General features: G+C 39.1%; 1 protein-coding gene across 1 annotated transcript in view; it reads left to right on the top strand.

Annotated features, from left to right (window-relative positions):
• Window positions 1–21,623, top strand: part of LOC139735643 (oxysterol-binding protein-related protein 1-like) — a 78,838-nt gene that overhangs the window by 30,159 nt on the left and 27,056 nt on the right. The window contains exons 13-14 of the mRNA XM_071646392.1: window positions 15,817–16,340; window positions 21,040–21,250. Coding sequence (XP_071502493.1) covers window positions 15,817–16,340; window positions 21,040–21,250 — 735 coding nt within the window. The remainder of the gene's footprint in view (window positions 1–15,816; window positions 16,341–21,039; window positions 21,251–21,623) is intronic.

Here is a 21,623-nt window from a genome sequence, read left to right as displayed (position 1 = left end):
ATTGATAATCTTTTTTTTTTTCACTGTTACAGAGTATGAATTAAAAGCAGTGATTAAATTTTCAATCTTTCACACAGACTGTTGACTCTATTAAAAGGATAGTTTACCCCAGTATTAAAGTAAAGTTACTAAATAACTTCTTCTTTTTTTTCATTTTGATTTTGTTAGTCAAGGTGTGTATCAAATTTTGGAAATTTGATTGAAAAGTTTGAAAAAAAGAAAGAAAATACATTTTGAATGTCCTTATCAAATCTTGTTAAAATGAACATCTGTAACATGGGCACTTTGACATTGAGCCAACGATCATTTCAATTCTTAGGAATATGATTTGAGTACACAATGCATCACAACTGTTGGGTAAACTTTATAATACAATTATTTATAACAATTGCTCTAAAAGGGTCAGAGATTTTTAAATTAGATTTTTATTCGATGTATTGTCAACAAACCAATTCCTGCAGTCTGGAGGTTTCCAGCACTTTCTCAGTGCTAGTCATTGAACCCAGTAGGGATGTACAACTGAATGTTAAAATATATATTTTAGGCAATATGTTTGCTGTTTATATTGAACTTGAATTCAAGTTGTTGTTGTTTTTTTTACTATTTTACTTCAGAAATTGTCTTTTCTCTATTAAATTGGCAACTCTAAATTTTACTGCTTATCATAATAACATAATGGACAAGGTTCCAATGATGTCATCAAGCCGTGGCTCAACTGGCTAGAGGGCAAAAACTGTGCAATGGGGGTCCCCATATGCCAAGGCAAGCGCATACTTACAGTGTACAGTACATCCCACATCCCATCAGCATGTGCAATGTTATTAGGCCACCCTGGCAGGCGGGTTTATCGTACAGATGTATGTGGTACATTTTTGTATGTGGGCTGGAGCTCCATATGTACATAATGCATTTAATACACATGTTTTTGTTTTGTTTTGTTTTGTTTTGTTTTGTTTTGTTTGTTTTTTTGCCCCTCAGGCAATGCATACAAGTGTATCATATTGACGTCATGGAACCTTGTCTATTGGAGATGAATGCAATAGGTAGAAATGGTTGAACTGTTGAAAATTGGCACAAAATCTTCAGTAGTGCAGTATTTCAGGAAATACTGCACTTGTAGCAATGAATAATAAACAAATTCAGCACCAATTTTGCTAAGGTTTAGAGAACCTAATAGGATGTTAATGTGAGACTATGCTTCTTGAATGACAAAGAACATCCTATGCTAGTCACAGCAATATCCTGGTGGACACCCTGAATCTCCACAGTCTCCCCCCCCCCCCCCCCCCCCCCCAATCCAGGCAAGTAACTTTCTGCAGGATGAGGGATTATTTAATTTGTTTATTATTTGCATGAGTCAGACTTTTGATATATGTCCCGGACATGCGCCCACTATTTCCTTTTTATCAAAGCCCTTTCCCCCATGTTCAGTTAAGGGGTCACATTTACACAAGTCCAGCTGCAAGATCCATACAAGAAGCTCCTTGATACAAGCTACAATACACAGTGTGTATATGTACAAATGTACATGTTGTGGTACATTGCCCCCTCCCCCTCCCTCACACCCACACACATGCGACATATTTCACAGACAGTTCATAGATTTCTCAAGGTATTGCCTATCATTTAACAGTCTACGGTGAGTGTGATTGGACTTCTTGTTTTCAAGAGCAAGTTGTTGACTGCCAATTTTTCATTCAGTTGCACAGTGAAAATTAAAGGTCCAGTTTACCTTTAGGAGCAGTGATTTAAACAATGTTCAAGATATCACATTTGATGCATATGTCAGGTCAGTTGTATCACAAATCATCCTACCATATGAAATTTTTGCAATAAAGCGTAACATTTTTATAAGGAGATATCACTATTTTTCTCATTAAACCATAAGTGTAGACGGTTTAGTCTGGAAACATCTTTATTGTAACTATTGTTCACATTTTGTATATATGAATTTAACAACAAAACATCAATTATACTGGTTCAAATTTTTACATTGGTTGTTTCTATCCCTAACTTACATTTTAGAACTAGTTTGAAGCACTAATGCTGGGTTTTTGTTTCATCTGCAAATGGTAAATTATGCTTTTAAAGTACAAACCTTTCATATTGTTCAGATGACAATGATACTGTAAACCATTCTAGATCTCTATAACATTCTTTCTCTAGCTACGATTGTATAATATGAATATACACTGTACTGGGAAGAGAAACTTACCATTTCAGACGAGGGGTTTCTGCAAAGCATTCAAGAAATTTCCAATGTCTATTTGGTGAGTGCTCACCCCAGTTATGTAATCAAGACTCAATCAATCATTACACGGGCTGGGTTACTGTTTAACCGGGCAGAAATGAATGAATGCTTGAAATAATGCTGTATTGTTGACAGTGCATCATCTTGCCCTATGCACCAGTGGCCAGAGAGTGACCAATACTGCCCAGCAGGATTCCCAGTATGGATAGAGACACACACTTGAGTGTGTTAGAGAGTTATAAATGTCTTTCCCTGTGCAAACAAGACAACTGGAATAGAGTGGTATGTACATCGTGAATATGTACATGAAGAAGTCAGATACTGTAAAAGTGGATATTTTCGCGTGACTAATTTTTCGCGCTTGGCCGGGTAAGAAGAGTTTCGCGTGTTTTTAATTCCGCGGAATCAAGACATCACGCACAGGAACATATGGCAAGCAAAAAATATTCGCGTGCTTTTATTTTCGCGCTAGTTTCTGGTTGCGCGAAATGCGCGAAAATTTCCACTTTTACAGTAATACTGTATATTCTATGCATGAGTACTTTGCCCATTGTGAAAATTCCTCAATAGCATTGATACTATCAGAGTATACATGCAGAAACCTGTGTACCCATGCATGGAAACCAGAGAAACAAATAACAAAGCATACCAAAGCCTGTGGCTGGATGAGGTGACAGCAGAAATAAGAGTGGGGGCAAAATGATAAAGTAGTGCCGTGAGGTCTGAGGCCGGAAAGACTACAATGTACGTAGCAACTGGTGGTGTCTATCCAGCTGTTTGCACGATCTGTGTACAGAGAAACTGAAGGTGCAGATGAGATGACATCACTACAAAAAGATACTCTCCTCTGGCATGTCTCCGATACTGTATTACAAGTGCCCAGTTGTGCGACAATATTGAAATTTATCCCTCAAAAACACTTGACAAGCGACAGTAGTTGTATACTGCGATTCAGTGTTGATCCACTGTATGCTGTGTAGAGTGTATTCTATACCATTTGATACAATTTGTAATATGATGCCATATGATATCAGTTTCCTATCACTTTCACTTGAATCACTTGAATGAGTATTGACTTTTATATCATACTAACATGTACTTTTTATGTTTGTACTTTACCATATGGCTGTATTATCATGCAGCGCTTTTTTTTTTCATGTTAGAACTGTCCCATATTATACAACACCTTAAAGGACAAGTCCACCTTCATATACATATAAGGATTGAGAGAATGCAACAATATTAGTAGAACACATCAGTGAAAGTTTGAGGAAAACTGGACAATCCATTCAAAAGTTACGAATATTTTAAGTATCTGCACAGTCACTGCTGGTAGAGAAGACTACTACAGTGTATGATGTCACATGCGTACAACTATATAAGGAAAATAAAAAGAGAATTTCACAAAACTTTACTTTTTGAATAAAGTGCACAGTTCTTCGACTTGCTACTGACGTACACATATGTATGTTAAGGGTAATATTATTCCCCCTGAGTTCTGAAAGAGAGAAGTCGAGTGTTCTTTTGTTATGCGAGAAAAATGGAAATATGTTAAATTTTCTTTATTCTTTCTTTATATCGTTGTACTCATGTGACATCACAAGCTATAGTAGTCTTTTCATCCAGCCGTGACTGAGGAGAAACTTCAAAAATTCATAACTTTTTAACGGATTGTCCAATTTTGCTCAAACTCTCACTGATGTGTTCTACTAATATTGCTGCATTCACTCAACCCACATGTCTATGAAGGTGAACTTGTCCTTTAAGATAGTCTACGTGTAGCTATCTGAGGTTGATTGCTCATCGCATGACATACAGTTAAAAATACATTGTACCATTGCACACTGTTGCTGTGAAACATGCAATTTTTGTCGAGCAATTTTGGTCTACAGGATATTGCATGGCTGACATTGCCATTAATTTACATTTACTCGCAAATTAGGCCCATAGTCAATTTGTAGTTTTTGCACCATTGCGCGCTTTTGATGCTGCAATACATACTCTAGCCAATCGGCTGCTGGTCTAATTCTGGCATTACATACCTGACTGGACATGTCATAATTTCTTCGATCCTATCTGCATTAGTCATGGGATTGCATAGCTAAGACTAATCAGCAACCAGTACAATTTTATCTATGTAGACCATTTAATATTGTACATAGTATGCTGCCCTTCTCTACCCAAGTCCTTTATTCATTGTTATTTGGCTGTCATATCCCTCTTGAATTCTTGCTGAGTACCTCCTTCATGATGAGTCAAAAATAATCAACCTCCTTTTATCCCTCGTTCCCCTGCAGTTTCCAGTTGTGCAGTCAGGTGTGTGCATGTAGTCTCAATACACAGACTGTTGAAGCTAATTAATCAATTGTTGAAAGTTTTAATACTCTGCCTCAGATAACCTACAAATGTAATTTAAGGAAAATAAACTACAGTTGCAATTTTCTTCTGTCCCAATTTTATATCAGTTTACAAGTAGCTGGAAGTTACTTACATACATGTACAATGTAGATGTACATTGTACTTGGTCAACAATCAGAATTTTTGTGTGGGTTTTTGGTTTCTGAATGGGTTCAGTGACAGAGCAAAATTCTCACGCAGGCATTCTCGGCTCCCTCAAAAGAAATGAATGGCATGGTACTTGTACTAAGACTAGTACTACCAAGGTCCAATCGCTTTTAGGGGGTGACTCAGTGATACCCAGTCGTGCATCAAACGCTACCTCCACTGCTGGATGCAAGCATACACTGTAGTTCTTTGGCAAAGCTCTCCAATTTAGCATTGGATTAAACATTGCTGCTACATGAGGGTACAATGTATATGAAAACAAGAAAAGACACACTATAAATGGGGTGGAGTAGTACTAGTAGTACAAAATTGTACCATAATTGTACCACGGCTTCTACTTCAGGTTTACATCACAATATGCATGTTCCGATGACAGAAGGAGTGAGAAGATCAGGATCGCAATCCGAATCACAATTTTTTGACCTGCCAGGTGTTCACGCAACAAATTAGTGAGATTTCGATTGTGAGCGAAACATCACTGTTTGGACCGCGATCTGAAATCCCACTCCCAAACTGCAAACTGTGCGAACTCCCTATGGTGAGATGTGCACGTACATATGTACAAGTATGGTGGAAGAGCCACTCATCACCCAGCAGTGCTACTGCTACATATTGTAGGTGTTTGGTAGTGCATCTCCAGCATGTGAAGCAAACTCCCTCTGATGCTTCATGGAGCAAAATTTAGGTGGGGCTCTCACTGGAAGAGCAGGGTGAGTGCTCCCATACAATGTAGGTGGTTGCTATGCTGTTGTTAGGGAACCTGTCTTATTCCTACTCCCTCCTCTCATTTCACCCCCCCCCCCTTTCATCTTCATTTTTCATTCCTAGTTCAGACAATGTCAAAGTTGGTATTAAACCGTATCATAACAGCCATCTGATAATGCGTTCACAGTGGCCATGCGACTCCACAACTGAAGCTCAACTTAAATCCACGACTTGTGCAGTACCATACTATAGTCAATGTGAACATTTTCACACCATCTTAATTTTAGGCGGGGTACTGTAGTCACGTCTCACATCAACGCCATTGAAGACTAATCCTCCTGCCAATGAAGCAATGATACATGTTTATTATGGCAATGCATGGAACCATATTCCATACCACATGTACAGTCAGTGTACTGGGCATACATAGAAAGATAAAATTTTCTTTTTCTTTGTTTCCTTTTTTTTTTTTTTTTTTTGAAGATTCACCACATACAGTGTGTGCTTTTGTGCAGTGGCAGCCCGAGTTGGAGGAACTTGAGAAAGTAGCATTAATTAATGAAATGGGGAGTTCACTCCCCTTTTTAATGTTACACTACCAGGCTATGTGAAAACATACAATGTCCTAAAATTTTGGCATTTATGGTGAATCATATTGGATCATATTTTCAGTTACGCTGAAGCAGATCGATATAAAGGGTACATGTTGGTATGTGGCCCACCGATACAATAGTATTGATGCGTGATCAGTGTTCGCAGGCAGGCTTCTGTTAGCAATAGGCCAGATTTAAAGGACAAGTTCACCTTCATAAACATAAGGATTGAGAAAATGTAGCAATATTAGTAGAACACATCAGTGAAAGTTTGAGGAAAATCGGACAATCCGTTCAAAAGTTATGATTTTTTGAAGTTTTTGTGCGGTAACCGCTGGATGAGAAGACTACTGCAGTGTACGATGTCACATGCGTACAACAATATAAGGAAAATATAAAGAGAATTTCACAAAATTTCATCTTTTGAAAAAAGTACACATTCCCTTGACTCGTTACCGACATATGTTATGGGTAATATTATTCCCCCTGCCTTTAGAAAGAGGCAAGTCAAATGCTCTTTTGTTATGTGAAAAAATGAAAATATGTTGAATTTTCTTTACATTTTCTTTATACTGTTGTACTCATATGACATCACAAGTGTTATGTGAAAAAAATGAAAATATGTTGAATTTTCTTTACATTTTCTTTATACTGTTGTACTCATATGACATCACAAGCTGTAGTAGTCTCCTCGTCCAGCAGTTCCAACACAAAAATTTTAAAAATTCATAACTTTTGCATCGATTGTCCAATTTTCCTCAAACTTTCACTGATGTGTTCTACTAATTGCTGCATTCTCTCAATCCTTATGTTTATGAAGGTGAACTTGTCCTTTAAAGAGCCAAGGTCTCGAGACAACCAATGTTTTATGGCGAGTGATGGCTTTTTTACCTGTCGTGACTGTACTCAAGCACATACATACACTGTATCTAGCCTTTTTATCAGACTGAACTTCTGACATGTGCGCATCATATTTCTGTGTATTCTTTCCTTCTGTAGCTTTCACTATGGATCAATGCCCCCTGTTTGTGGGAGTGCGTCACCAGTTACAAATGTATGTGTGGTAATCTACGAATAACAAATGTAAAGCCGGTGTAATCACACGCTCTGTGCTGAAATGTCAGGTGCATTGGACTGCACCATACAATACTATTCACATTGGGATGATGCCTAGCAGTGACACAGCCATATCATTGTGGTGGAGCTGGCCAGAGAACGGGTTGAAACCATGCACACTCACCTTTCGTATGCGATTGGTTTATTGACAATCAGTTAATATTCAAGTGATCATCCAGAGGGGGCGATCTTTGTACTTTATATACCTCATTCTTCCAACCGAAATGAGAGAAAATTATAGTGATGGTAGATTTGTATCGAATTGAGTGCATGCATGTACATAGTGCTTTGGTTGTTTCTTTTTCATTCTACTTTCTTTCTCCCTCTCTACCTCCGTCAGATCTGTCATCAAGGTTCAGAGTGTTGGTCTGGGTTGTTTTTGTTGTTTTTAGCATTTGTATACTGCTCCAGGCTGTGCCATTTAAATATTTGCTATTACATCAAAAGGTATAAAGTGTAATGGCGAAAGAAAACAACTTTTTTTTTCAAGATTGTTTCTTCTCAGTTTTGGCATAAAGAGCTCTTTAAAAAAGATAGCAATTCCAAGGTTCAATCAAAATTTAAAGTGAATGCAGTGTACCACTTTGCAAGCAAGATGACAGTGCATCACAAGGATCATCTCTCTCCACTGCAGTGGAGAGCAACCTTTATCCACACCCTCTTATCTTGTAAAATAACAAGTGTTCTGCTGGTTTTTAAGGAATCATTGGCAATTTCTCATAAGCAAAAAATATTTTGTAAGCTACCCAATCAGCTGTTCAATCCATTAATGTAGTTTTTCATGTGGATGTACGTATACATGTATGTATTTCCTTTTTAGATGGGAATGACGCCGACGCCTCCAAAGTGATTATAAATGGATCTGAAGTATTTACCCGTGACGTAGATTGTATATAGTGGTGGCAGTTGATGTGAGAGCATTCAAATAGCTCCATCATATCAGCACGTTGTTCATTATGGCAGGTGGACTGTATTGATCCATCACTCAGAAGGTGGTGGAAAAAAAAAAAGCGAACCCGCAAAATAATCGGCCAGAGATATTGAGCTTAAACGAGCTCCTCTTGTGTTTGCTGCTGATGTCCATGTACATGTTTGGTACGTTGGATCCTTAGCCTTTGTACACCAGGAGCTTTGTAACATACATTACAATATAATCAGGCACATCTTTCTTTTCAGATACAGGAGTACATACATATAATGACAGAGTCAGCACAACAGGGTATACTGCATTTGGTTAAATTTTTGCACAATTCACAACTTCATAATAAAAGTTCTATACAATGTTTGTTCTAGTTCATGGTTTTTAGAAGCAGGTTTTAGTATGAAAACAAAAGGTTTAATCGCCATCAAATGTTTTTGCTGTTACAATGTAAAAATGGGAACAAGCATGTCTATTTCCTTCGAGTGTTTGTGAGTACAGGTGGATATTGATAGCAAATTTCTCGGTCAGGAGAGTACAAAATATTATCAAGACTGAAAGTCAGTGTGACAGTTGTTAAGGAAATGTACTTTGCGTATAATGTAGTGAAAGTGCTCCCCCCCCCCCCATTTTTCCTCAGAGCTAGTATAAACTATTTGGTGATAGGTTGTATAAAAATCAATCATACAAAATGATCTATTTTTGTATTATGTGTGGTATGCAAGATATTGGTGTTGGTAATCTACATTTTCAGTGAACATGTATCCTACCCGTTGATATCATTTTTGTGTGAATTTAATCTACCAATCTTCTAAGGTGAAATCATTCCTCTTTGAGTGTTTTTCCATTAATAACAAATTCATCTCAAGCTGTTTCAAACTAGAATTACCACGACAACATCCGGGTAGCATCCTAGTAATCTTTTTTTTTCCCCCCTGCCTGTTTAAATGGTCCCTGCAAATTGTTGCACGGACGTTGTTGTGGTAACTTTTGCCAAATTCTACCACAGCCAGCTATTATTGTAGGGCGTGTACAGCGACATTACCCTGACAGCCCTTCTGTTAGAACGCAACAGCGGTAACATTCCTCATACACTCAACACGCATGCTCAACATTGCAGACAGAGAATGATTGACATGCCCCGCGCCGATCACATGCATACAAATGTACCACTGATCTCTTTCTACATGTGTACAGTAGTTTAGATTAGTGATTGCCTACCTGGATCTTTCTGATCTTTTTAGGTCAAGTTTGGGGTAAAACAGGGTCATGTTTTGATGCACAATTGGAACAGTAATCATTTGCTATTTAATCTATGTTGCCTACCCAAGGACTAACTGAAGTAATGATGGTTAAATCTCATTATGTTGTGTTTAACTGTACATTGTATTATCCTTGGCTGCAATGCAGTCTAATGCAAGAGGCCTTGTGTGTAATGTCTATGACACCCCACAGCCACGATGAGTAGGCCTACAACATTACATTAAACCTGATTAATGAACTCTTGAGGCCTCTTTCGTGCTGTGCGATTCCAGCAGTGTACATGTAGGTCATAAAAGCGATTTACCTTTGGATACTGGGGCTGAGTGCATGATATGTATGCTGTACAGATGATGCCACTGTGTGGTACAAAATTGTACATATGTTCTTTATACATGTAGCAGAGGTTCTAATCTAACGCCAGTTGACTTATGTTCTGTAAAGTAATGACACGCCAAAATAGTGCCTTCTTCAACACAGAATGCAGCAATATTCTGTCTAATGTTTTGTCTCCAGCAGATTCGAAAGTGCTAAAATAGAACTTAAAAAGGAAAAATGTGTGAATGACATTTCTAATGTAGTACAGGTAAACACCTGTAGCTGTGGCTTCAGATCGTAAATTGAAGGTGGTTCTGTATGATATCCATAATAGCCTGCATGGCATGCTTCTTATAACCTCTAAACTTTGAATCTGCATACAGCCTTTACAGTACTGAATTTTCCCAGTAAAATAGAACCCCATACGTGTAGGCCCTATTTACTGGCTATGGGATGTGACTTACAATATGATTGTGAAGTGATGCCCATTAAAAGTTTACATCAAATCTCTTCATGGGGTTAATCCGGCTTGTACGAATGCCCAATTCTCAATAACCTCTGTACTGTGGATGGTGAAATGTAGTCTGATAGTTTGACACTGCACATTTAAGGGTCGGTAGTATGAAAAGGTTGAGTGACTCAAAGTGGAAAAATAAGCAAACAAACAATGGAATTTACAGTTTTGGATGCCAACCTTGCAGAAACAGTGTGACGTCACAATGGCTCTGAATAGCTGCGTTTGCCTTGCCATTCTAGTTGTCTTTTTTAGGGGAATTGCTTTGTGTTTTGCGCACAGGCACCCACGGATGAGGTTAGAGAATAAGGTCGAAGGATTATCCTCCCAGTTTGTGAAATGGGTGGCATGTTTGCTCAGACTTCGGGGTCACCAAACTTTGCTTCTGTTTTTTTTTTTTTTTTTCATGGCAGAAACCAAGCTAGAACAGATACAAGAGAAGTGAACCAAAAGTATGGCCAACTCTGCGTGGAGGGTTTATTTAGATGGTCTCTGTTGTGCTGCTCTACGGAACGTGAAATGCTGTATAGTTTTGCTGGCCTTCCTTTACAAGCCAGTGGTCGGCAAACACATGCTTCATTGTGTATTTTGGTGACAGGGATATAAATGTATCTGTACATCTCCAGTGTAAAGTCAAGTAGTCTTGAATGCCGGTCAGTCTCTGTGTATCTTCGATAGGCTTTTAGTGTTTACTAAGCAAGATCTGAAAGTGTACAGACTACGAGTCCATTTACAGTAAGTGATGTAAAAGGTAAATTTTATAGGTTCATAATTTTGCTGATATACTGATACTACTACATGTGTACATCTATTACCAAGTCTAATGAGAGTGATATAATAGAGATCCTGAATCCACAATGTACAATGTAGGCCTATAGAACTACCAAAAATGGCAGTCGGATGATGACAGTGATATCAACAACATACTGTTATGCACCAAACAGTTTGCGAGGTTTTTATAATTTTCACAAATTTTGCAAGTCGGGTGCTATTCCTGAATGTAAAAACGTGTGAAATATTAACTCTGATCTGAACACACTTAATACATTTGTCCGCAATCGCGAATTTAACCAATCACAAAATTGTTAGGAAGTCCCGATTTGTGAAAAATTATACACGCCATTAAAATGTGACATTTTTAACAGTGTAATGACTTCATTAGGACAACTTCAGTGTGATCAATATCTTTTAAATAGCATTTGCCAGTGGCAGTGCTGTATTGAACATACAGCAGTCTACCAGAGGGTCTGGTTGACTGGCCCTCAAGGGGAGGGGGGGGGGGGGGGGCTGGGGGCAGCTGGCATAAGCCCAAGACTATATATAGCATTTACTGCATGGCGAATTCAATAAGCCTACAAAGTCTGTTTGATTGTACTACAAATAGTTTTACCACGGTACTTGTATTTGCATGATCCGCAAGTGCATAAACATTTTATGATGTACACGTTGTAGTAACTTGCTTTTTCTCTCTCCCTTTTTTCCATTCTCTTGCTCGCTCTTTTTCCCCCTTACCCCCCTTACCCGATCTTTTTAGATAATTGCAATTACGAAAGTTGCTTGTTTTGACTTGTAATGTGCATGTTTGGCAGTAGAACCCACACCCATGCCCGACCTGAAGTGACATAGCCCTTTGTGAAATAAGCATAACATGTCATTTGAGTTATGCATACACACTTTATACTCACAACTCGCAACCTTTACAAAAGTGTACGTACCATCGAAGTACCACACAAAATCTAATGTTTGGAAAAGGAAGGAGGGCGGGGGCTCCAAAATGAGAAATAGGACTGTTGAATACAGGTTTGAATGCACGTTTGAATGCACGTTCGTGCGTGAATGATTTAATAGCTGTAACAGGAGGTATTGTGACATCACTAATGACCTAAAAAATGAAGGGTGATTTGTTTTATATACATAGTAGGCGTTTTCACATCAGCCCGATGTTTCGAAATAGCGCGCTATTTTCTGACTTGGGAAATTAACCCAATCCCGAAATAGCGCGCTATTTGATAATGTGAACACAAATTAGCGCGCAAATTGTATCGCTCTGATCGAGAAAATTTCTTGACTCCAACTCGGGGAAATTTCTGAAATAGCAGGATTGTAGCGCGCTATTTGATAATGTGAAAACGACTCGAGAAATTAGCGCGATGCATCCCATCATGCCTAGCGTGTGTGACCCGATCGATCGAGGCAAACTGCACACAAATCATGAGGAATTTTTGAGAGGGCACACACATTACTGATGCTGTTTGCACATACTCAGCTGTCGAATTACATAGCTCGAAAAACAATGCGGGCTAATTCTCTTCGGGCTGATGTGAATAAGAAATGAATAGCGCTCTAATTCGCAATCGCGAAAAATATCTCGAGCTTGGATTTTTATCGGGCTGATGTGAAAACGCCTACTGTGGATTGCATCCACCCTCTCTCTTGTTTTTGTGAAGTTATGCAAAAATATGGGAAGTCCATGATTTCCTTACTGCAACTGATTGACATGTTTTCCTTGTTTACCAGTATGAATTGTGGTCGAGTAATTCTCATACTTCAGTTACCTATTTAAATGCACTTACTGTAAAAGTGGATATTTTTGAGTGAATAATTTTTCGCACTCAGCTGGGTGAGAAGAGTTAAATTGCATTTTTTAATTCCGTGGAATCAAGACATCAACTACAGAAGCATATGGCATGCAAAAATATTCGTGTGTATTTATTTTCGCGCTAGTTTCTAGTTGCACAAAATGAGTGAAATGTTCAGCACTGCGAAAATTTCCACTTTTGTGTATTCTTCTTATCTCCTCCGTGGCCAAGTCAGTTTGAACATTTCAGTTTAGAGTTCTTTTATTTTCTAAATACAGAAGCAGTCAAGATGCAGAGTTTTGTTGTCTAACAATATATCAGCAAACTGGTGTAAGCAGTATAAAACCCCCCTCTTTTTCCTTTTTTCCCCCAAAAGTTAAAAAGTGAATCTTTTGTCATGACAGTGTACATTGTACTTTCATGCTATTCTCATTTTCTGTACAAAAATTTGTAGACCTACACATTGTACAATGATATTAACATTCCAACTTTGTGAACATCTATTTGCATTCTTGTGAATACATGTACAAGTATGTAATACATATTTAATTTTTTTTTTTAAAAGGCACAGATGACACCCAGAGTAGCATCTGGTTGTCCTTAAACTTTGTTGAAAGTCAAGAGCTGTGACCAACTACAGTGTATTAAAACTATTGAATTGCTTCCCGCAGCTCTGCCGCCAGCTTCCTGTATTGCTCCTGGCACCCCGGTAGTGATCCTAGTCTCTACATGCCAGACACAATGACATACTATCAGTTCTCCTGTAAACCCTCTCCAGATCACTGGCCCAAAAATCCTACTGACTTTGTAGTATGAGCATGTGGCCAATGAGACTAAACAAGTTGATATTATAAATTTTTTTTGTATATTTGTTCATTTAATTTTTTTTTTTGAGGGGGAGGGTCTTCTCGTTTATTTTTCAGCAGTGCAGAAATGAGATTTTGTTCCATCAGTTATACTTTTGAGCGATATCAGCGTATGAGAAAAGGTGTATTTCTTATTTTTACAGAGAAATCTCTTGTAAGTCGAGGTCCAAATACAACAATGTACTTTGACGAGCAAAGTGTCCTCTGGATTGTATGTGTGGGGGCAGTGGCATCCTGTAATGTAAGATGGCAGTGTACCGTAGAGTTGTGTGATCAATATGGCAGTCAAATTTCCTGGTACACTACTGCTGTGGCTAGTGTGTATCAATTCTGTCTTTTTCACATTAATCAAACATGTCTATGATACAATTGTAGCTGCCTTTCTGTCAGCCACTCTCAGAGCCAAAAGGAAACAACACATTTGAGATTTGGGATTCTGGTATGAATGCCTTTGTTTTTGCTGCATAGTTAGACTGCATTGTTTTGTTTTGTTATGATTTTTCTGAATTACAAAAGAGTTTGATTGGGCTGACAAAAAATATGGAATGGATAGCATTCTCGAAGCTACCCATCAACAAATCATACTGTAAAAATAGACATTTTTGTGTTGCCTTTCTCTTTTTTTGTGCTCAGGTGGGTAAGATGAATTTTAAATGTTTTTGATTCAGAACAACAAATATGGTTACTTTAGTTTTTGGTGATCATGTTAGTTTAAATGCGAAATGCGTGAAAATTTCCTCACTGCAAAATTGTTTACTTTTACAGTTGGGTACTAATACTTCATACCACAGTAGATAAATGTATTGCAATTTTGCGTGTATACTGTTTCAGTCATTGTGTTTGGGTTTTATTATACCCCCGCCAAACGAAGTTTGAAGGGGGTATATACACTGTAGGAATCAGCGGACGGTCGGGCGGTCGCAAATCTTGCGTCGCGAACTACTTCCTCAGTTTTCAACCGATTCCCATAAAACTTGGCACAGATGTGTGCCTTGGGTTGTAGATGTGCAAGACGTATTTTTTGACAGTACCCAAAAGTACGTTGCCATGGTAACGGCATATTATGGGCAAAAATGGGTACAAATCTTGCGTCGCGAACTCCTCCCACAGTTTTTGATCAATTTTTATGAAATTAGGTACAGATGTTCATCTGAATATGTTAATGTGCAAGACACATATTTCCGCAGTGGCAAAAAGTGCGTTGCCATGGTAACGGCATGTTATTGGTAAAATATAGGGCAAAATGCTTCATGGCAAAACTGCTTCATCAGTGTTCTTCCAATTCTCATGGAATTCATATTGAATGTTTGTCTTAGGATATAGGTCAGCATGACACATTTCTTGACAGTGACAAAAAGTATGTTGCCATGGTAACAGCTCACATATTATGAGCCAAAATGATGGAAAATTTTGTGTTGCAAACTACTTCCTCAGTTTTTGCCCAATTTCCATGAAACTTGGTACAGATGTGTGCCTTTGGTTGTAGATGTGCAAGACACATTTTTTGACAGTACCCGAAAGTACGTTGCCATGGTAACGGCATATTAATGGCAGAAGATCAAGGAAAGATCTTGCGGATTTAACTACTTCCTCAGTTTTTTGACCAAAGCTTATGAAATGTGGCACACACCTTGATCTTGGTGGGAAGATGTGGAAGACATATTTTTCGGACGTGTCGGAAGCTGCGTTGCCATGGTAACGGCATATAAATGGCAGAAGATCAAGGAAAGATCTTGCGGATTGAACTACTTCCTCTGTATTCGACTGAAGCTCATGAAATGTGGCACACACATTGGTCTTGGTGGGAAGATGTGCAAGACATATTTTTGGACGTGTCAGAAGCTGCGTTGCCATGGTAACGGCATATTAATGGCAGAAGATCAAGGAAAGATCTTGTGGATTGAACTACTTCCTCAGTTTTTGACAAAAGCTTATGAAATGTGGCACACACAATAGTCTTGGTGGGAAGATGTGCAAGACATATTTTTCAGACGTGTCGGAAGCTGCGTTGCCATGGTAATGGCATTTAAATGGCAGAAGATCAAGGAAAGATCATTCCTTGGGTAAGACTGTCGTCACGGGGTGGGGGTATTAATCACCTTCAGTGATATTTTTTTTTTTGTGTTGCAGCTTCGTAACCTTCAGCTGAAACAGGAGCAAGAACGCACTCGCAACCTTCAGGACGCCCTCCACGCCCTCGCCCGACAGCACGACCGCCTCGAGCTGCTGTCCGCGAGCCTCTCGACCAGCCCTCGCAACCATTACACAGGCATCGCCCAGGAGTTCGACTACCACTTTGACGACCATGAGTTCCTCAGTGTGAGGGGCGACTCTGACAGCGGGAGTGGCGGAGGCAGCCCCGCCGGGAGCTTCTTTGATGTCGACGACGACGACGATCGCCTGAGCGACGTCGAGAGCTTCTACAGCGTCAGGATGGACAGTGGGCAGGACAGGATGGTGGCCGAGGGAGTCGGCCAGTTGAGGATATCGGACTCAGAGAACCACTCGAACAATAAGCAGAGCGAAGAGGAAAGTGTGGTGCCGTGCTCCTCTCAGAACGGAGGACACAACGGCAGGACAAAGAGGGAAGGTCTGGGGAGAGATGCCTTCACGTTTGGTGACGTGCCTGAAATCATTATTCCAGGGAGTACGAGGTAAGTTCACACATTGTCAAACTAGTGTATGTAATATTTGGTCGTCTTGAAAGTTGAGGAGAATTCCCACGTTTAACTGAATTAAAGGTAGAATTTGGACGACGGAAGTGTGATGTGGACATGTCATCAAACTTTGATATATGCCTTGCTTGTTAAAGACAGCCTTAGTATGGCATGTAGACCACTATCAAATGCCCAGCATTTATATAGTTTCATTATACCCCCGCCAAACGAAGTTTTAAGGGGGTATATAGGAATCAGCGGACGGTCGGGCGGTCGGGCGGTCGAGTTGTGCAAATCTTGCGTCGCGAACTACTTCTTCAGTTTTCAACCGATTCCCATAAAACTTGGCACAGATGTGTGCCTTGGGTTGTAGATGTGCAAGACGTATTTTTTGACAGTACCCAAAAGTACGTTGCCATGGTAACGGCATATTATGGGCAAAAATGGGTACAAATCTTGCGTCGCGAACTCCTCCCACAGTTTTTGATCAATTTTTATGAAATTAGGTACAGATGTTCATCTGAATATGTTAATGTGCAAGACACATATTTCCGCAGTGGCAAAAAGTGCGTTGCCATGGTAACGGCATGTTATTGGTAAAATATAGGGCAAAATGCTTCATGGCAAAACTGCTTCATCAGTGTTCTTCCAATTCTCATGGAATTCATATTGAATGTTTGTCTTAGGATATAGGTCAGTATGACACATTTCTTGACAGTGACAAAAAGTATGTTGCCATGGTAACAGCTCACATATTATGAGCCAAAATGATGGCAAATTTTGTGTTGCAAACTACTTCCTCAGTTTTTGCCCAATTTCCATGAAACTTGGTACAGATGTGTGCCTTTGGTTGTAGATGTGCAAGACGCATTTTTTGACAGTACCCGAAAGTACGTTGCCATGGTAACGGCATATTAATGGCAAAAGATCAAGGAAAGATCTTGCGGATTTAACTACTTCCTCAGTTTTTTGACCAAAGCTTATGAAATGTTGTTTTGACCAAAGTTTATGAAATGTTGTTTGGCGGGGGTATAACCAAGCGACATTTCTAGTTTAAAATATTTCCAGAGCTGACTGTTGCTGGAGGCCTTTAATATAATATGTTGTCCTAGAATTGCTAAGCTGGAATGCACACCTTGCAGATAGTATTGTGTGCTTTCCAACTTTTCTTTTTTGTTTCTGACACACTATGCAAAAAGCACACCATACTCTGTGTCTTAATACTGATGGTCAATAAACTTTATGAATCGTAAATAAGTAGTAATTGCATAAAACTAAAAGCCTTGACGTGGTTTGGCTACAAAATCAGCATCTATTTTGTATGCATGTACTTGTGAGGAACACACACGGACAAACAAACATACTCTTTCGACGCTCATGCACACGCACATGCATACTGGTGTTGAGAGTGGTGACACGACACTTCCAGGCCGTCATCAAAATGCACACATCCCATGGATGGTAAATAGAAATTGCCTGTATGTCTTTGGTCTCTGACCAGTTGGATGATGATCTGTTGAGTAGGAATGCAATTCCCACTGAGGACAAGCTGATTTTGCTACTGTATAACATACGTTTCCCATAGGCACTTGCCCAAGTATACTTTGGACTAGTCTTCAACAGGCTAAGACAGGACTGTAGTAAAAAAAGAAAAGAAAAGAACTAGAAAGAAAACAAGATCTTAACCCAAGTCTTTCACATCCTAGCTTTCTGCCTTTTGACATTTTTTTGGCCTTCTTGACTTAGAGCCATGGGCAAACAAATGGCTATGCAGACAATTTGTACTGTAAACTGCAGTGTCATGAGCACCACCGCTGAACGCACCTGAGGATTGTGTGCTTAAAGGGCACACAGTGTAAATAACTGACGGGTGAAGAATAAAGTTCTCCATTCAAAACCTACAGTGTGGTAGGTTTAAAGGACAAGTTCACCTTCATAAACATAAAGATTGAGAGAATGCAACAATATTAGTAGAACACATCAGTGAAAGTTTGAGGAAAATTGGACAATCGATGCAAAAGTTATGAATTTTTTAAATTTTTGTGTTGGAACCGCTGGATGAGGAGACTACTACAGCTTGTGAGTAATATGCGTACAACAGTATAAAGAAAATGTAAAGAAAATTCAACATATTTTCACTTTTTTCGCATAATAAAAGAGCACTTGACTTGCCTCTTTCTAAAGGCAGGGGGAATATATTTACCCATAACATTTGTCGGTAACAAGTCGGACGAATGTGTACTTTTTTCAAAAGATGGAATTTTGTGAAATTCTCTTTATATTTTCCTTATATTGTTGTACGCATGTGACATCTAAGTTATTCACACACTGCAGTAGTCTTCTCATCCAGCTGTTACTGCACAAAAACTTCAAAAATTCATAACTTTTGAACGGATTGTCCGATTTTCCTCAAACTTTCAATGATGTGTTCTACTAATATTGCTACATTCTCTCAATCCTTATGTTTATGAAGGTGAACCTGTCCTTTAAGTACAAAATCTTAGATTGCATTATCATACTCTTGATTTTGAAAAAGAAAAAAAAAATGGTGACAATTACAAGATGATACAAGTGTGAAGCTTTAAAGTTGGAATTTCCTCTCTCTCTTTTGTTGTTGTTGTCAAAAATATTTTTACTACTTTGGTACACTGCTGTACAATTTTGCAAAGTACACCAGAGATCATTGGGTGATTACAACTAACTTTTGGGAGATAAATTTAGATCTTCTATAGACCACCTTGAATCAAAGTTTAGTCATCTTAATAATTGTACATAATTTGCCATTGCTGCAAGGATTATGAATAAACTTTGAAAATAGTGGTTCATCTGTAAATCAGACTATGGCGTTGCTAGAAGTCAGATGGTCCCCCTCGTGTGCCAGATGATGAGGCCATTTCCTTCGGAAGGTTTAACAACGCTTGTGAAGAATTCATTTCCCTGGCATCTGGCAAAACTTAAAGCATTTTTAATGGATGCAATAGCGTGTTTCCACCATAAAGACACTGTCCAGAGTTTGCAGCAAACAGTCATGGTTCTTAAATTTGTGCATCAGTCTTTGCGTAGTCTGAATAATTGCATAGACTCGTAAATCATGATAACAGATGTAAACATTCAGTGATTAGCGTTGCAGGTATTTATAGAAAATAACTCCGCGTGCATCATACTTGTAAAAAAGCAGGAGAAGCTCATCGTAAAGTGTGTGATTCAAAGTGACCAGGAGACGACTTGTACAAATTGGGCCAAACAAAAGTCCGCACTCCCTTACTTCATTAAATGTACTTTATAGTGCAATGCCTATTTTGGGATCTTCTAAGTGCTGTAATGTACATATCAGCAGTATATTTCAGCAGTACATTTATCTGACAAATGATCGAAGTCACTGGGTCATGGGTTTGGTACTGAAAAGGAATCAAGATTTTGCAGTATTGCGCTTCAAGTGTGTGATGCTGTTTAATGTCATAACTGCCTTGACTGCGCACTAAAACTTGCTTAAATGAATTACATATTTGTGGAAACCTACAGTTTATATGACTTGATGCAAGTACATATACATAGGACCTACCCTCAACTGATATTAAACTTGGATGTGAAGCCCCCTCACAGCATGATGCCTGGAGCTGTATAGTTGTCTAGTAGAGCCAAATCTTCCTCCATGGTTAGTTCATGTTGAAAACAACACAATGAGCTTTATACTGTAATTGATGGCACTGTGATAGAATTATTTAGTATATTACAATTGCCTGTAAGTGACAAGATTTTGGATTGTGAGTTACATCATCAAATTTGCATACTTTTATAAGCAGCACTTTCAGTATCGCGTGACGAGACCAAAAGAGATTTAACAAAACAATTCATGGTAGTTGCCCTACAACCTCGTACAAAAGTTTGGAAGGTAAGAAACACCCTGTTGCTGCCAACAAAATGCCTGGGCTAAAATAGATTAAGACACATGTGACCTCTATGTGCCTATAAAGGTCTTTGTGCCCAGAGGTCACACTCTAGTAAATTTCAGGATTTCATTGTGACAAAACTTTAAACACTCCAGAACAGTTTCAGGGAATTTCATCAGACTATCAAAAAAATTCAAGAGTAAAGGGTGACAGAAAAATCCTACTATGAAAACATGGTGTGGAAATAACATAGAAAAGGCATGCATTACCAGGGCTTCACACTAACTCATTTCTACTGGTCCAACCTCTCTGTCCGACCAGTAGGTACCCAGTTTTTCCATTTTCAGTCAACTGCATGCGGCAGTGAAATGGATCTTGCTTGTTGTTTGTTTTTTTTACAGCATGTTTTTCTCGTATGTCTGTTGAAAATGTTCAAGAACAGTGTATGAACCATGAAGATATATAACAGGGCCCTACAGACTAGTCCCATTTCAAAAGTGACCTCGGTGTTATCGGTCCAAGTAATCTTCGGTTTTCCACTATAAAAGCTGTCAGAGACATTTTGTTTTCTAGTTTTCACTTTTTAGCATCTGACACCGGTTGAGGTGCACATTTTTCTCGATGGTGACTCCACACAGAAACGTCTCTTTTCTATTGTAAGCTCGTTCAGAGTTTCTGCATAACATTGTACCTCTGTTGAAATGCTGGGCGTTTGTATGTTGGGAGGCATTTGTTGACCGGATGATGGCGCGAAGACCCATTCATGAACGTATGTCGCTTGTGTGTCTCTCTCTGTCCGTGAACAGGGCGCGACTACCAGCACCAATGTACAGACGAGATCATGTGACACTGTGGACGGTGCTGAAGCAGTGCATCGGCAAAGAGCTGTCCAAGATCACGATGCCGGTCGTCTTCAACGAGCCCCTCAGCTTTCTGCAGCGGTGCTGCGAGTACATCGAGCACGCGCACCTCCTCGTCAAGGCCAACATGTCGGACGATGCCGTTGACCGGATGAAGGTACGCGTCCCTGTTGATAAACACTTTGACCAGTGCAATTTCTGTAAGACAATTTAAATCAAATCCATGGTTTGAATTTCGTCCGTGGACTGAAGCCATCCCCAAATTTGTCTGCCTTTCACATGCACACATATCAGTACATGGTTTTTATTGGATTTCTGTTGCTGTACGTGATCTGTCATACATGCAAACAAAATTTGCACAATCAGTGGGCTAAGTTTAAATTACCGGTATGTTTGTGAATTTGGTCCTTTGTTTTTGAGATGTTATAATTCCTCTTGGAGTTTGTACATGGCCAATTTGGTTCCCATAAACAATTAGCTATAAAAATCATACCTTTTAAAGATATTCATCTCATGTGTATGGAAGAGAC

This window comes from Diadema antillarum, unplaced genomic scaffold (genome assembly GCF_040938485.1).
Source record: "Diadema antillarum isolate AM-2024a unplaced genomic scaffold, OU_Dant_1.0 seq00000589_RagTag, whole genome shotgun sequence".
Lineage (NCBI taxonomy): Eukaryota > Metazoa > Echinodermata > Echinoidea > Diadematoida > Diadematidae > Diadema > Diadema antillarum.
This window is presented reverse-complemented; position numbering and strand designations above follow the sequence as displayed.